At 49.8% G+C, this 16,661-nt stretch overlaps 1 protein-coding gene across 1 annotated transcript in view; it reads left to right on the plus strand.

Moving 5' to 3' along the window:
• The window catches only part of LOC101787107 (liprin-alpha-1-like), a 66,177-nt gene that overhangs the window by 13,006 nt on the left and 36,510 nt on the right, over positions 1 to 16,661 (plus strand). Inside the window, exons 4-9 of the mRNA XM_063230329.1 lie at positions 642 to 711; positions 4,996 to 5,085; positions 5,268 to 5,314; positions 6,453 to 6,621; positions 7,749 to 7,820; positions 9,453 to 16,488. Of these exons, the coding sequence (XP_063086399.1) occupies positions 16,243 to 16,488 (246 nt within the window). The 5' untranslated portion in view covers positions 642 to 711; positions 4,996 to 5,085; positions 5,268 to 5,314; ... (1 more) ...; positions 7,749 to 7,820; positions 9,453 to 16,242. The remainder of the gene's footprint in view (positions 1 to 641; positions 712 to 4,995; positions 5,086 to 5,267; positions 5,315 to 6,452; positions 6,622 to 7,748; positions 7,821 to 9,452; positions 16,489 to 16,661) is intronic.

Genomic DNA, 16,661 nt, shown 5'->3' on the forward strand with positions numbered 1-16,661 from the left:
AGGGGAGGATGGATGTGAGCCAGATTCCTTTCTGGTCTCCTTTGGGCAGCTGGAGCCATCTGTGCCTGTGCCGCAGGGAAGTGTGGTTTTGCTACCTCGAGGGGCTGCCTCTTTGGGCTGCACTCTAGTGTGCCATGTGGGGAAGCAGTGAGCATCCTGAGCTGGAGCAGTGGTGCAGCTCTCAAAGGAACTGGGGAAGGTCATTAGTTTCTAAGAACCCCATCAGCCTGTGCTAGGTCCTGCGGTTTAGGGCCTGATGTCACAGCGGTTTCCCTGGGGTGTAGCTGAGAGCCCAGTTGAAATAAAGTGGTGGCATCCCAATTACAGAGCCACGTGGAACATCTGGCCAGGCAGGCCTGTGTGTCCTGAGGACCTGTCCCCACACAGCAGAGGCTTGTAGGCAGGGCGGGGGCAGGCTTGATCAGGCTTGAGCAGCACAGAGGTGGCTTGTCCCTGAGCAGATGGCTGTGACACTGACTAATGGTCAGCAGTGTGTGTGGCTGTACCTCCGCGAATCTGCAGAACACAGGGGCAGAACTTAGGCTGCCTGGTCTGTTGAGGGATCTGGGGAGGCTGTAGCATTTCCGCAGGTAGGGAGGGGCAGAGGAGCACACTTCTGATTTCTTTTTCCTTCTCTGCAGAGTGCGTCGACCTTTGAAGGTGTGGCACAGGTATCGTCTGCCTACCAGAGGACTGTCCCTGTTCAAGCTGGTGAGTGTCACCCACACAGCCAAAGCGCTATTTGGTCTTCTCTGGAGGAAAGTCTAGGGAAAATCCCAGGAGGAAAAGCAAGGTTGGAGAAACAGCCAGGAGCAGAGGGACATGTGTGACTGCCCCCATAACCCTGCCCCCTACATTGCAGGGACCCTGGAGACACAGTTAACCCCTCTTTGCTTCGGAAAGTAACTCTCACAACAGAGCCTACACCAAAGTCCCTGTGAATGGGGGTCCACTTAAAATTGGGAAGCAGAGGCCCACTTTTGCTCACTTCAGAGGAAATACCTGCCAGTAGGTGGCATGTGCCCAGAACCCCAGCACTCTGAGAGCCTGAGGCAGGAGAATTGCAAGTTCAAGTGCTGTCTTGGCAACTCAGTGAGAACTGTCACAAGAAACATTACACAATGAAAGAGCCCTGGGCTCAAGTCTCAGTGGGGTGAGGGGGCGGGGAGAGGAGAAGAAGGAGGGGAGTGGAGCTCAGAGTTACTGTAGCTCCGCTGCAGGTGCCTTGGATCACTTCCCGATTCTGTGGTCCCAGACCACCTTGGCACTTTGAAAGTCATTGAGGACCACAGAGAGCCTCCACAGCGCTGGATGTGTTTATATGTGTGTATTCTAAATTAAAATGGAGGAAAGTTTTCAATTCATGTAAAAATAAAACTATGGTAAGTCTGCTTATTAAGTTTGCTTTTAAAAAAACTACTGTGAGTTCCAGAATAAGAAAATTTAGGGGAATCACATCATTTTATGTTTTTCTAAATCCCATTACTAGAGGATGGTGGATTGGGGTCTCATATCTGCTCCCACATTTTGTCTGTGGCAGTGGCCAGATTGCTTCTACAGTTAAGGCAAACTGGACACAGGTGGACCAGCAGGTGGGAAGGGAGGGCCCTTGGTGACTTGGGGTCACTATGGTGTTCTGTATTTTGCCTGGTGCGTGTGGGCCATCTTTCCTTAAAGGCTAGTTCTGCATCCTGGGAAGCTTCCCCAGAGTGACAACATCATGCTTCAGCCATTAGGAAAACAGTAGACCTACAGATTATCCTTGTTGTCCTGCGATTGATCCCTTTCATTATACTATTGAAGAAAATCACATTTGTTCTCCATCTCCTTGGTGCAGTCTTTAAGTGACAATGCTCACTCTGGCACCTACTAATTTTCTAGAACTCTTTAATTCTGCTTGAAAGCATTAATTTTCCTGTGGGTAACAAATACTGCTATAAGTTTTGACATTTGACAGAATGATTTGATTCATTTACTTTGGAGGAAGTGTCTGCCAGATCCCCAAATCTGCATAACCAGAGTTTGTCTGCCACTTGTTATCTTAGGGAAAATCATGTTCCATAAGAAAACCGTTTAGCTAGTGCAGAGAGGCTGTTCTCTGAGATGCACAGGAGTGCTTTATGACTATCCCATTTCTGCCACACGAAACACCCAAAATGCATATGTAAAGGTCAAAATCTGCTGAAAATCAGTATCTTTTTTTTAAACTTCTTTAACAACAATAGACTTGCATCTTTTCTTAAGGATGCCTGCTTCTTTGTTTTTTCAGCATGTGGTGGCAAGTAATGTGATGATGGGTTATGTAAAAGTATTCCAGCAGGGCTGTGCTGGTTCACACCAGTAGTCCTAGCTACCGGGAAGCCTGAAGCAGGAGGATCAAAAGTTTGAGGCCAGTTTAGGCTACTTAATGAGACCGTCTCAACAAAGCAAATAAAAATGACTGAGGATGTAGCTCAGAGCTCTGGAGTTCACTTCCCATCATCTCAGAAAAGAATACGTGGGAAGCCAAGGTTCAGACACAAGTGCTGCTACATACAGTGTAGAGAGCTGGCCCAGTTGGCAGGCTGAGCACAGTGGGGTGGGAGAAGTGTGAGCTCTTGGTGGGGCCAACTGTTGCTGCAGAAGGTCACCCTGCTTGGGCTTTCAGCCCAGGGAAGTGTTCTGAGGTGCTGTGAGGCAGACTCCCTCATTCCTTCCTCTACAGCAGGCCAGCAAAGCCAGCAACATGAGGGCAAAGTTTGAAAATCTCACTAAAGAGAGAAGGCAGGAGGACAGGTGGAAGCGGAGAGAGCACAGTGGATGGCCAAGGAAAGGCAGGAGCAGGAGGAGGCTCGAAGGAAGCTGGAGGTGAAGACAGAGAAGCTGGCCCAGCGCGTGAGCATGCGTGGCCAAGGGGGTGCTCGTGCTTGCGGTGGCTGCCACTTTGCTCTGCATTCCCAGAAGTTCTCAGTAGAAAGTGTTTTCCACTCAAAGAGTCAGCCACACAGGCTGGCAGGGGTCGGCCAAACCCATCTGCCAAGGTGGCCTGCCCTGACCTCTGGGGCTGGTCTGCCACTTTTCCCTGTGGTCTGCACACTTTGACTAGAAGAAGAGGTTACAGAGGCCGTGGAGGTTGGACAGAGTGCAAGGACTCTCTTTCCAGGATTTTTTGGCGGGCTTTGGCTCTGCTCTGCCACCTGCTCATCAGGACCCACGGCTGACAGCCTGGCTGCTTCTCTTGGGTAGTTGAGCAGTTGAGGCTAAAATAATGTACTCGAAGCTGCTGGGCCACGTGAGGTTCTGGATGTTTTCTCCTTACAGCACTTCTTGGGTTCCAAGAATCCCCAGCAGGAGGAGATCGGTGTGCAGAGGCAGGGGTGCTGGGAGTGGAGGCATTAATGAACAAGCCCCGATTTGCCTTAGTACAGGCAGGCACATCATGGGAAGCAGAGGTTTGTGGCAACACTGTTTTCCTGTTCTTAGTGACTAGAAACACCTAGTGACCTCTCCTTCATAGTTTCTATAAAGTAAGGTCTTTGTTTGTTGTTCTTTGTCACAGAACACCCGAATACACACAGGCATTCTTTACTTGCTGTCTCATGTTTTTTTCACGTAATTGGGGCCTTCCTTAATCTCTGTCATCTGGGACACAACAGTTTGACCTGCTTGCTTGAGAGGAGAGATTCGAGTAGGGTAGTTATTGTTTAGCCCCTTTCTTTGCAGGTTGCTTGCTGAGTCCTTTTCTGTTTACAGGCCCCCCTCCTCCCCAGGAGTGTGCTGAGTCTCAGGTGGACCCCCTCTGTTACTTAGGAGCACCCCAGACAGGTTGGCACAGTGCGTCCTGGCAGGAGAAGCCTATGTGTCAATCCACACTGTCTGGTGGCTGCTGTTGAGGAGGCTTCTCACCCAGCTGGGTTTGGGAAGGGCTGGAGGTAGGCCCTTCGGCCTGCAGCTGTGTTTGTGAAGTGATCCAGTTACCCTGCAGCCAGGGGCCTGGGTGCTGAGGCTGGTGGGCCCAGTCCTGCCCTTCACGGCTGCCCGGTACTCAGGCCTTGGGTTTTGAACCTGTGTAGGATTCCAGGTGACAAATGCTTGCAGGTCAGGCTAGTCCACAGCGATGCAGAGACCTGTCAAGGACCAGGCCTGCTTTGCTTTCCAACAAAATGAGACAGTGTTTCGTTGTCCCATGGGGGAGGTGTGCCATGGGCACCTGGGGTTCAGATTATGCCTCTACAGTTCCCTGGCTGTGTGTCCTCCACAGTCCTCCCTGGAGCATGCAGGCCATCAGTGTGTTTCCTGTGGCTGCCATTTCAGGTCACCCTCACTGAGCTTGAAACAACACATTCTTCACTTGTGGCACTCAGGAATCCCCAGAGGTGTCAGAGGGGCTGCATTCCTTTGCAGGCTCTGTGTGTCTGTCCTTTTTCTAGCTTTTAGAGGCCCTTGCGTTTCTTGGCTCGTGTGACTCCAGACTCTGCTTCCATCCTCACATGTCTTGACTGCCTGTCACACTCCTCCTTGTCTTATGAGGACCTCGTGATGACATTGGGCCGACCATGGAATCAGAGCAGGGGGCATTATTTGTCTACTGCATTGTATCCATGACGGCCAAAGAGTCACACTTTCCTCCCACTCATAATATAGTCCCCTCACGTCATGGTCCCTGAGAACCTTAGTCCACTACAGCATCAACTCATCATCTATATCCCCTCAGTGAGTGAGGACTCCACAGCGAACTATAGGCCATCGCCAGCACTGCAATTGTGCCTAGTGCCCGGTGAAGTGCATCTTCTAGGCATGGCACCGCGAAGTGCTGCAGGCCGCCGAGGTCTTTCCTCTCAAGGTGGTCTGCTGACTGCATGACTTTCCTTTGCTGCAGCAGCTCCTTCTCTAGGATGTGTGACACTGTCTGCTGTTGCATCAGGCCCATTCTTCAGGCTAAGGTACCTTCCTTTTCTGAGTTGCTGGTGTCATCGAGACGGTCATGACCTTCTGGTTGCTATTTTTCTATTGCAGGAGCAAGCCAGAGCCAAAAAGGAAACACCCCTTGAGTCCCCCACTCCTCATTCAGCTGAGGAGAGGCAGCCTTCCAGCCCCATCTATGAGGTGGGTGTTTTTGTTTGGTTCGTGAAGGAGTCTTGAACCTTTTGCAGTGCCCGTGTGGATGTTTGACGTGCTGTGCTCTGTGCCCACACTGGGCTTGTGGTGTGGCAGGGTTCAGGGATGGCATCCTTGGAGTGAGGCATCCTCCCCGCTGCCCTTCATTACCTTTCTGCACCTCCTTGCAGTCAGACTGCCAGCTGAGGAGTGGGTCACTGTCTCCCTACAGCCCTGGGTAAGTCGCTGGATGCCAAATGCTCAGTCACATTGGTTTTGTTGGTCTTCTTTCACAAGCCTGTGTGTGTTGAGCTGGCTGCACTTCTTTATGGGAACCAACCTCCTTTGGCACTGAGGTGCCACCACCAGTGTCACTCCTGTGGCTCTGATGGTGTGTTCCCAGACACCTCCCTTCTGTGCCACATTGGTGCCTCTCACAGACCTGCGATCTTGCTTTGTCCCTCAGATGCTAACCTGTCTGACAGCTCCTGGCTCCCCCTCCACTGTGGCCCTTGTCCTGTTTCCTGTTTCCCCCATAGCCACTCTGGGCTGCACATTTACTCTTTTATCTAAATAGCACTTTGTGTCAGTGAATTGCAACTGCTGAGGACTCAAGACACAGGGAGGTTACAGACCCGTGAAAGCTATGGAGATGCACAGGGCCGGGCCTGGGTATTCCTGGTCTTACTCCCAAATCCAGAGAAAGCCAGGCCTCCCAGCAGCATCCTGCAAGTGCCATTCCTGACCACTTGCCTTGTTTTTTGTGACCCACAGAGGGCACCTGGTCAGAAACATTGGAGCCAATGTTAATGTGTGCTTCAGGATGCCTGTTAGAACTCAGAAGTCATATGGTTTTTTTTAATTTAAAAAATTTTTTAGTCACGCAGTTTTAAATTATAAGATGTGCATTTTCTCTGAGTACCTTTGTCTTTGAACATGGTTCTTTTGGTGGTTCCCTTGCCTCACTCTGTGCGGAGGATTTGGTTAGAAGACAAGAAGCTGCTGGCTGGTGCTGATAGGCAGCACTGGACAGGACAGAAACCTGAGACCTAAAATACAAACAGGCTAATTTGAACTCAGGATGGAATGACGCGAGCCCTGGGGATGCAGTTTGGGGAGTGTATGGTTCCTGGTGAGGAGAGTGGACTTCAGTCCCTTCAGGATTTGGGAGTGTTGGGGGTAATAAGGACTGGGGCTCCCTGGATGAGAGGTCAGTCAGGACTTTGAACTGATGCCTTCCTGACTAGTGTCCTTTTCCTCAGTCCCAGCCGAAGCTAGGAAATAAGTCCCCATGTCTTAGGTGGCATTGACAGTGTAGCTGTAAACTTTGTAGGTGCCAGCCAGGCCACAGGATATGTCCATTTGTTCCTTTTCAGGATGCAGCCTCCTTGAACGCAGAGATCCTGCAAGTGAAAGTGAGCCCTAGCATGTGTACAGTGCAGAGGCCACAAACTACCTTCCCACAGGCCAGCAGTTAGCAGAGCCTGGGCTATGATCTGGAAGCCATCTAGGACACCACCAAACCCTCTGGCCACTATCAAGCAGGTACTGTGCCCACGCTCCCATGCCCTTCCTGGGAATGGGGCTCTCTGAGAGATCCCACCCAGCATTATTCCCCATGAAGAATGTGTTCAGGGTTCCTGTCTGCTCACACCCCCCACCCCCGAACTCTTTGTTTCCCTGTTAGAATGGCCCTAGGCACAGTGGTCTCCAGTGGCAGCAGTGGTCCTGGGAAGGTCCCTGGTATTCTGGGATACAGGGAACCTGGGGATAGGTCTGGAGTCAGGAAACTGGCTTCTGTTACTGTGGCATTTCCTCTGGACATCAAGCACCTGTCTGCTGCAGGACAACCTTAAAGGTGACACTTTCTGCGGCTTGAAGATGGTGCAGGTGTTTCACTTAGGTCAGTGTGGTGAACCTATAGCATGCCTGCTGCAGTGGGTATGCGCAAAGCCCTCTCTGTTGGCTCACAATCCAAGTCCCGCCAGAAACCCAGCATTGAATTAGGTTATTTTTGTAAACTAAAACCTCGGTATTCAGGTTTAATTACAGCATTATCACTTTGTGATACATAAGTGGGTTTTGTGTTACAGTTTGAGTAGTTAGTTGGTCTCCAAAAGGTTTTCTGCCCCTGATCTAGGCGAGCACTGCAGTTTTGCTTATTGTCCTTTAATACTGAGGTTTCCTGTAGTACGCCAGGTCCAGCACAGACCCCTTATCCCACATGGAGCAATGTGGTAATGTGGTCAGTATGGAGGGCAGGAGCCACTTGGGCTGAGAACACACGTGACGGGGGGGAGGCCTCTTACCTTGACAGCGTCACAGGCATTGATTGCCCTGTCCCTTCTCTTATTCACTTCCCTGATGATGCTAGATATTTTGCATTTTAAAAGTTATACTCTCAAAATGGTCATGAGAGCCATGTTCCCTGGGTGATGGCAGAGCTGGGAGTCCATGGACTTGGTCTTGAAAGCTGGAGTCTTCTCTTGAGTTTCCAGGAGGTGCCTCCTTTCCTCTCTCCTGCTGCCCTCAGAGTGGAGCTCACTCACTGAGATTTTTTCCTAGCAAGTGCTCCTGCCCCAAATCTTGGGAATCATTGTGTGAAAAGCAGTTACAGTGGGGAGGTACAGGTGGGTACCAGCTGCTGCTCAACTGTCCCCATTTCCTTTCAGAAGAGAACACCTATGACGAGTATGAGAACGACCTGGGCATCACAGCCATCGCACTTTAGGACTACCAGGCTGGTGAGGTGCCTGAGCAACTTCCTGCCCTTTGTTCCTGCCAACTCAGCCCCTAAGAATCTGACTTTTCCAGTGATGCTGCAGTTTCTATTTTGAAATAGTTTCAGTTACAGAAAAACTCCCAGTACAGTGACAAGGACTCTCATGTCTCAACCAGGTCCTAATTTTCTGCATGTGTGCATGTACAAACTCATGCACTTAACCACTTCAATTACATTTATTCTCAGATCCATCGGGGACCTGCAAGGTCCCCATTGCCCCTAAAAACCCCATTTGATGTGATGGCACGTACCTGCAATCCTGGCTATTTGGGAGACCAAAACAGGGGAATGCAAATTTGAACCCCGTCTGGGTGAATTAGCAAAACCCTGTCTCAAAAGAAATAGATGTGTTGGGGATGTAGCTCTGTGAAACGCCTGCAGGTGGCCCCCATTCCCTCCCTAGTATTACAAAAATACAGAAAACAAAACTCGAAAACTGCACTGTGCATGTCTAGGACATCCAGGGTCTCATATGAGTACTTCCAGCACTCTCCACCCTCTGGGAGGTCACTTGTGCACATGACACACCCCTCGGCGTTGGTCCTGTTTGGCCCTGTTCCTGGGCCGTGTCCTTCCACAGTTGGCCAGGGCCCAGCAGAGTTGGTGCTCGCATGGTAGGAAGGCCACAGATACAATTCGGTGCCTCCCTGTGCTGAGTTGTCTTTTTTGTGGTACCCAGGATCGAACTCCTGACCTTGTACTTGCCAAGCAGGTGCTTACACCACTGAGATAAATCCCTGCCCTACCCTGTATGTTATTTCTGTGGCATTGGTCACTATCACCTGCCAATCCACACCACTCCAGTAGCAGTTGATGACTGCGAGGCGCTATGGTGAGCCCCCCAGGTCCTGTCTTCTCTCAGCCTCACTTGGCCTTCCCTGACAGTAGCTTCCCAGTTCCTCCTCCCCGCTGAGTGGGGGCGGTAAGAGGCAGAGCGTGGCCTTTCTGCACCTGCTATTATTTATTCCCCTATCTATACATTTCTCTTGCTTTTTTTTCTTTTGAGGCAGGGTCTCTATTCAAGTGATAAAACCTTTTTATCACCTGAAATAGAGTTGATGCTGGCTTTAAACTCACTATGTAGCCCTTGAACTTGTGCCATGTGATCCTCCTGTGTAAGCCTCCCGACTGCTAGGATTACAGATGTGCACCACCATGCCCAGCAGCACACATGTTTTTATTTATTCTTCAATGGGTTCTCTGATATTTTGGCATCTGTACATATGTTTGAGTTCATCCCGTGACCTGTGTTCCAGCCCGTCACCTGGGCTTCTTTCTAGACCCCTTCCTGTGTTCAGAACCACCCACCCTGACCACCCCTCCTACATGTCCTCGTCCCCCTGTGCCCTGTCAGTGGTGGCACCCTTTCCTCACTCCCCCAGTGAAGGTGGGAAGGAAGGCGAGTTCCCACCCATCCTGGCCATTTCTCAAAAACAGTGTCTGGCCAGGGTGGATGTTTTTGGAAGACGCCGCTCACATTTGTGCATCCCAGCCTTACACGGGCTGTGGCTGCCTCCTTCTTCTTGCTGCATGCTCCTCCCAGCCCCCCTGGAAATGTTTTCCATTTGTGTCTCTCTCTTTGCTTTTTTCCCAGCGCGTGGTGACGAAATCTCCTTTGACCCTGATGACATCATCAGCAACATAGAAATGATGCATGAGGAAGGCTGGCAGCACAGCGTGTGCAAGCGCCTGTACGGGCTCTTCCCGGCCAACTATGTGGAGATGTGGCAGTAGGCGGCCCGCCTGCCCTGCGGGCCTGTACAGAATCACACTTCAGATCATGCCTTTGCTGGTTTGGGGTTTTGGGTTTGTATTTTTTGTTCTGTTTTCTGAGGGTGAGGAGGGAAATATACATATTGATTTTATATTTAATACTTCTACTGATGCTTTTGAAAATGTTGATGCCACAGAATGTGCTAATAAATTGTAATCATGTTCCCTAGGAGGACTTTGGTGATTGTTTTTGAACTTTTTTTTTTTTTTTTTTTTTTTTTTTTGCCAAATTGCCTTGTCATGTGTAGCCACTTCAGGTACCTGTGGCTCTCCTGAGGTCAGCAGTGCATGTTGTCTGTATGTTTGTCATGACTGTTGGGTCTCCCAGGACTGATGTCCATGTCTGCAGCTCTGGGAGTGGCTGACTACATAAGCTCTGTGGGGCAGCAGTGTTTGGAAGTGGAGGGAAGACCCGGGTCAAGAGTAAGACTGGTGGGAACCCCTGGAGGGGTGCTGGCTCCCCTGTCAGGTGGGACACCCCCACATCTCATCCCATGTGACCCAAGGTTGTGCGAGGCTTTCTCCTGTGCCCCTGTCTTATCCCTATCTCCATGGCTCTCCTGACCCCTGACTCCTGCCCTGCTAGGTGTCACCACGTCCTTCCACTGTTCCCTCACTGCTTGTCTTACACACTGGCCCACAGTGAAGGGCCCTGGGCTTAGAGGTGAGCTTAAAGCTAGTGTTGGGCCTGGGTGCCACCCAGGGCTGCTCCCATGGCTGTCTGCTCATGCAGGGGGGGTGACATGTGTGGCTGGATGGCCCCCAGTTGGGGGAGACAGGTACCTTGCTGTGGACTGCCAGAAGGACGCCCTCATCAGGGGGTTGTGCATTTTGCCAAAATCTCGTGTTTAGTTATTAAAATGTGATTGAGTTGGCTAAAATACGACTGGGAACAAGCAAGTGTTCCTTCCCGTTGTGCCACGGTGGTCTCTTTAAGCCACTCTGTCCATACTGCCTGCTACTTGCAGGGGGAATACCTGTCCTTCCTGAGACACCAGGGCCAGTCTTGTTGGTGCACATGATTGGGGGACAGATCCACGGAAATGTTATGACTGTTGGGGACACTTGGCGGTTCTGATGTGCATGTTTTCTCTCTGGAAGTGATTTCTGCAGTCTTGCTTTTCCCACTATTAGGTTGGGTTTTACATACAACTTAACTGTATCTGGATTTCTGTAGTATACCTCATACGTATGATTTTTTAAAAATCAAATATTCCGAATAAACCTTTTTTTTTCTTTTTTTTAACTGATTTGCTGTGTGATTTGCTTTGATACTTGGTCACTTTGTTCTGCAGTTGAAAGTGCCTTTGTGGGTGTCAGTGTCCTGCATTCCGTGAGAGACCTGGCCTGGACCACCCTCCAGCCAATGTGCCATCCTGCTGCTTCTCAGGTGAAGCAAAGTCCCCTTCTCAAGGGCACGTTTTATCACCTGAAATGCATCCTCAAATCTTTATTTGAAGGAAGTCTCCAATCAGAACAGAAAATGCCATATTTAACAATCACTTCTGAGCTGCAGCTCTCAAAATGAATCCTTCAGTGGTTGCCGTGTAGTCAGAGGCATTAGTTTCCTTCAGCTCACACACCTCAGGGCCTGAAGGAAGTGCTGAGCCTGGGCAGAGGAGCTGGTGTCTGCAGCAAGGGCCTGGCTCCTGGACCTGCCCTGGGCTCTGGCCAGTCTGCTTTAAAAGGAACAATCATGGATGAGGGACTAGCCACCTCTTTGGAAACCCCCAGGGCAGTGGCAAGGGAGCTGGTGCTCCCTCCAAGGTGGACAGGCAGACCTTCCTTCCTGGGCAGCTCCCAGACCCAGTGCCAGCACAAGAGGGCTTTGAACCTTTGGGAAAAGGCACTCTGTTATACCTGGAAGCAAGGGAAGCACAATGCAAATCATAGCTGTGCAACGCTTTTATGTTCGTGTTGTTTGCAGGAGCTGAGAGTAGCTTACTGCAGCCATAGTCCTGGTGTAGGGACAGGCCCAGAACCCTGAGCTTTGGGCACTGTCCTTGCTGTCTGGTGAGGTCCCTTGACTCTTCCTGCCAGCAGGAGCCAGGAGCAGGGCTTGAAAACCTGGTTCCACTCATACCCTGCCTGCTGGGCCCTCCTGTGGAAGCCCAGCTGAAAAGCCCCTCCAGCCTCTGAGCTGGCAGCAGCATCCCCAGTGCCCTGCCTTGCCTCCACCTTGATAGCAGAACTTTGTCAGTGTTGCTTGTGTGATACAATCCTGAGAGTCCATCTCTCCTCCCACAAAAAATTTGGTGCATCAAGGGGTCCCCAGTGTGGAGATTCTCATGTATGACTATAGTTTGGGGGTGGGAGAAGGGAACTGTCTACCAGTGAAGCTGCTGCTACCTGTTGGAGAGGGTGGGCAGATCTTGAACTCGGGTGTGACATGATAGGGGATATATGGTAACAGTGTTTCCATTGCCCACTGTTTACCCATTTGCTCTGTGACCATAGATGTGGCAGGGGCCTTGCAGACCCCGGACACAAAGTGGACAGGTCCCTTTCCATTTTGCTGAGTCATACATCTGTAATTCTTAAGTTTGATCTCAAGGACCCCTTTAGTCTGAGGAACAACTCGGGACTGGGTTTCTGGGCCCCTTTGTGCTCTCAGCCACTGGAAGCTGGAGGTCAGAGGTTAGCAGGCTTTTCTCTGTTGAGGCCCAGCCATGAGGAGTGATTTCATGGTATGGAGGCAGCAAGGGTCTCTGGGAAGCACTGCAGTTTCTGATGGCCACTTTGGGCAGCTCTGAAGTGCACACAGAGAAGGAAAACTGAGAGCAGGTGAAACTTCTTGTCTTGTGTGTGGAAGATACTTTTGCTGGTCCTTGTTCAACCAAAGATGTCCAGAAAGGGACTGTATGGGAAGTTAACGGAGCATGTCCCGGGTGCTGTCCCTGCATGTGGAATGACTGGTGAGGGAGGGCTCTGGTGGGGAACAGCTGGTTCCACCTTCATTATTACCTCCAGCTACAGATTGTGTAACCAAGAAGAGAACACAGGTGCCCCAGAGCTGTGCCCTGTGCTCTTGCACCCTGCAGACGCTGGTAGAGTGGGCAGGTGCTTTGCCTCCTACACTGGCTTGCAGATATTCAGCTTCTTTATCTGAGGAGGATTAAAAACAGCCACCTCAACTAGCTGAAGTGGCACACTCTTGAAGCTGAGACAGGAGAATTGCTGAAAGTTTGAGGCCAGCCTGAACTAGATAATGAGTCCTCGTCTTCCAAAAACCAAAAGACAAGACAGCTCTCTCTCTCTAGTCAGGTGCTTGCTAGAAGCATTTCACATGCTCAAGTGCCAGGACACACCTTCCCAGCTGGATGGGCCAGGCACAGTGTCACATGCCTTTGGTCTCAGCACTTTGAGGCTTGCCTGAGCCCAGACAATCCAGGCCAGTCTAGGCAACATAACAAGACCCAGCTCAAAGCAACAACTGCATGGAATGATTTGAGCATGTATTGCAATGTGATACAGTGATACATTGAGTAACTGGCTTTTCTGGAGACACCAAGATGCCTTCAGGTCCTTGCTTCCATCCGGTGTTGTGAATTCTGTTTTTTCTTCTTTCTTCTGACATTTTCTGCCACGGAAACAGACCCCTTGCTTTTGATTATGATTGTGAAGGTGATGCCATGTAAGGAATATAGTCATTCAAGTACAGTAAACACAGGCTGCGTGGTGAGGTTGTTTTTCCCCCAACATTATCATTGTTACAATAGTGCTTATTCAATGAACATTTAAAAATTCCATGAGCCAGATAGCTCAGTTGTCATTTCTGCTCTGTAAGATTTCCCATAAACAAGCCATCTAGATTTAATGTGGTTAATTTCTCTGTTAATGAAACTTCCTCCTAGTAAATAAGGAAATCCCACCTCTCAGGTGCACTGTGAGACTCAGTAGGCCCAGGGTGCTTTTCCAGGCAGAACAGTGACTTCCCACAGAAGCCCACCTTGTCATCCCCGGGATTTGTGAGAATGTCCTGTCTGGCACGGGAGAATTCGGTTGCAGATGGAAGCAGGAAGAGGGCGCGGAGGAATCAGTGGTTAAGGGGGCAGAGCTTCAGTGTGGGAAGATGAGGACATTCTGGAGGTGGACGTGGGGACAGCTGGTCAGTAGTGTGAGCATACCTAATGCCCCCGACCTGTGCACCTGAACATGGTTCAGATGGGAAGTTTTGTGTGTGTTTTACCATAACGAAAATATATCTTGTTGTCTGTTTGCTTTTTGAGACAGGGTCTTTTTCATAGCTCAGGCTGGCCTTGAACTTCTATGTAGCTATCCCAGGCTGACCTTCACCTTGCAGCAATCCTCCTGCCTCAGCTAGAATTATAGATGTATGCTGCCACACCCTGCTCAAAACAAACTTGTCCAACAGAGATTAGAAATTTCTGAGTCGACCCAGCATAATCCAAAGGGGTCTTCAAGAGGCAAAGGGAGGGGCCTGGGGATTTAGCTCAGTGGCATAAGCACCTGCCTTGCAAGCAGGCAGTCATGAGTTCGATCCCCAGTACCGATAAAAATGAAAAAGAAGCAAAGGGAGGCTAAGAGCTCAGAGTCACCGTGGTGGGGTGGGAGAGGACCTTGACTGTTACTGCCAGCTCTGAAGTTGAGGAAAGTGGACAGAATCCACAAGTCCCTCCAGAAACTGGAGGCAGGAGGAAGTGGATTTTCCACTGGACCTGCAGAAAGGAAGGCAGCCTGGCCATACCGTGTCTTTAGCTCAGGAAGACCCTTGCCAGATCCAGACCTACAAAACTGAAGGGACACTGTTTCTTTAGGTTATCAAGCTTGTGGTGTCACCAGAGTCTCCACAGACCATCCAGTCTTCATTACTTGGTGGTTGGCATGGTCTGTGTCTGACCACAGAGTCCCTTTCTCCACTAGGTGACTGCTGGGTGCCCAGAAGGTGCTTTGCTTGATAAATGATGCAAACCTGATGGCATGAAGAATCAAGGGACCCACGTTTGGTGATTTCTCCATGTGATGTTTCCTCCCACTTTTCTGTGGTGCAGGATACAGAACCAGGACCCTCACACACGCTCTAGTCAGGCACCCTGACACTGAGACACACTCCCAGACTCCTCTCCTCAAGTTTTAATTGGCAGGATCAAAATTTGTCTATATTTATGATTGGTAACATGCTACTTGTTTTTGTTCCTTGGATTTTTGAGACACTTTTGCTCTGTAGTTCAGGCTGTCCTTGAACCCACAGCATTCTTGCTTCAGCCTCCCACGAGCTGGGAACAGTGGTGTGTGCCACGTCGCCCAGTCTGTCACATATTTTGATATGTGTACACACTGCAGAACAGCTAAACTGAGCTAATTCACGTGTGTTATCGCTTGGGGTTATTTTTTCTTCGTGATGACAACTCTTAAGTCAACTGAACCCTTTTTGCTTTTCAAGAATGGTTTTTGTTTTATATTGCAATGTTTAAAAAGACTGCGAGCAAGATAAGGAGCGGGAGACTGAGGCAGGACGGTTGGAGCTGGCCAGGGGCCACCCGCCAAATGTCACCTGGGGGTGGGCGTGGGCGGGGTCAAAGCTTCAGCGCTTGGCTGGCGGTTGGTCCTGCGCTGGCGGTTGGTCCTGCTCGCGGCTAGCAGGACCCCCTAGGTCTCGAGGGACGGATTCTAAACCACTGTACATTGCCCAGGAGACCCCAGTGATGGCACTGTGGACTCGCCTGTATGGCCGCATCCTGGAAAGCTCTAGGGTAAGTGGGGCCAGAACTTGTACAGCACCCGGTGAGGTGCTAGAAATCATCGTGGTCAGGTGTGCGGTCGCGGGGATCTCTTGCTGGAGGGTCGCACCTGCCTGGGGTACTACCTGGAAGTCTTCAGCGATCCCTGTCGCCCTCATTAGGCCCGTCTGTCTATGTGACACACTTAATAGCCTCTCATAATCGTACCTCTCACCTTTCCTTCCTAACCGTTCTCCACTGTACTGACCTGCTGTATTTCCATTGTGAAGCCTTCTTTTTTTTTTTTAGCTGTAAACTTAAGTTACGTTGACTGAACAGCCACTGCAGTCCTTGAAAAACATCTCTCTTGAGCCATAGCGAATCCAATTCCTTTCTGTGTTCACTAAATTCAGCCCAAGAATTCAGGCAGGCCTTCCCAGGAGCTGACTGCACACAGTCAATAAGATGTAAGATGTAAGATGCCTGTTGGATTTTGTACTTGTCAGTTTTCCTGGCTGTATACTGCTTCTGTGCTTTTCCTGAAAAAGGATTAAGTGGAATGGGCCCCTACCAGGAAATAGAAAAAACTAGGTAACAGAAGCGCACTTGTTTTCAAAACTAAAAAGTTTGCTTTTGCAAACAAAACCTCACATGGTTTGCTCTATTCTTTATAGGAGAAATAAGTAGCTCTCTTTGGGCCTTACATCTTCCCAGCGTTGTTGTCTTCTTTAGTGTCTTCATGTGGTGGCTTTCTGCATTTAATGGGTGCCTGGGTGTATCTTCACAGAGTATTTGCATCCAAAGAATAACAGATCTGTGAATAAAGAGATTGTCAGCTTTCCTTTATTAGCTACAGATACTCATAAAGTTGTAGATTTGTGGGAACCTGTATTTTCCGTATAATGACTAGTCCTGTGTTTTTGTTCCAAAATGATGTGTGAGGTGATGCCCACCATCAGTGAAGAAGGCCCTTCAGGAGGAAGTGAAAGCCATGGATCTGGCTGCCCTTCACAACCAGATGCAGATTCCCATCAGTCCATGCTAGAAGAAACACACCTTGCTCAGAGCACATTGATAGAGACTCAAGAAACATTGGCGTTGACCCAGGGGAAATTACTCGAGGTTGGTCATGAGAGAGATTCATTGCAGAGACAACTCAATACTGCGCTTCCACAGGTATGTGTGGTTTTCACCTGAAACTACAGGTTTTTTCTGTTAAGCATCTTTCTATGGTACCGTCTTTTGTTTCTGTACCTGTATATTTTGTGTAACGAACCACTTGTGAAATGATAGTTCCTGGTGTTTGTAAGCACATGCAGAGTTCCTGGGGATTCAGCTACTTAGGGCAA

Source organism: Cavia porcellus, unplaced genomic scaffold, assembly GCF_034190915.1.
Source record: "Cavia porcellus strain 051 isolate PalLab524CR breed Dunkin Hartley unplaced genomic scaffold, mCavPor4.1 scaffold_18, whole genome shotgun sequence".
In the NCBI taxonomy this organism is placed as follows: domain Eukaryota; kingdom Metazoa; phylum Chordata; class Mammalia; order Rodentia; family Caviidae; genus Cavia; species Cavia porcellus.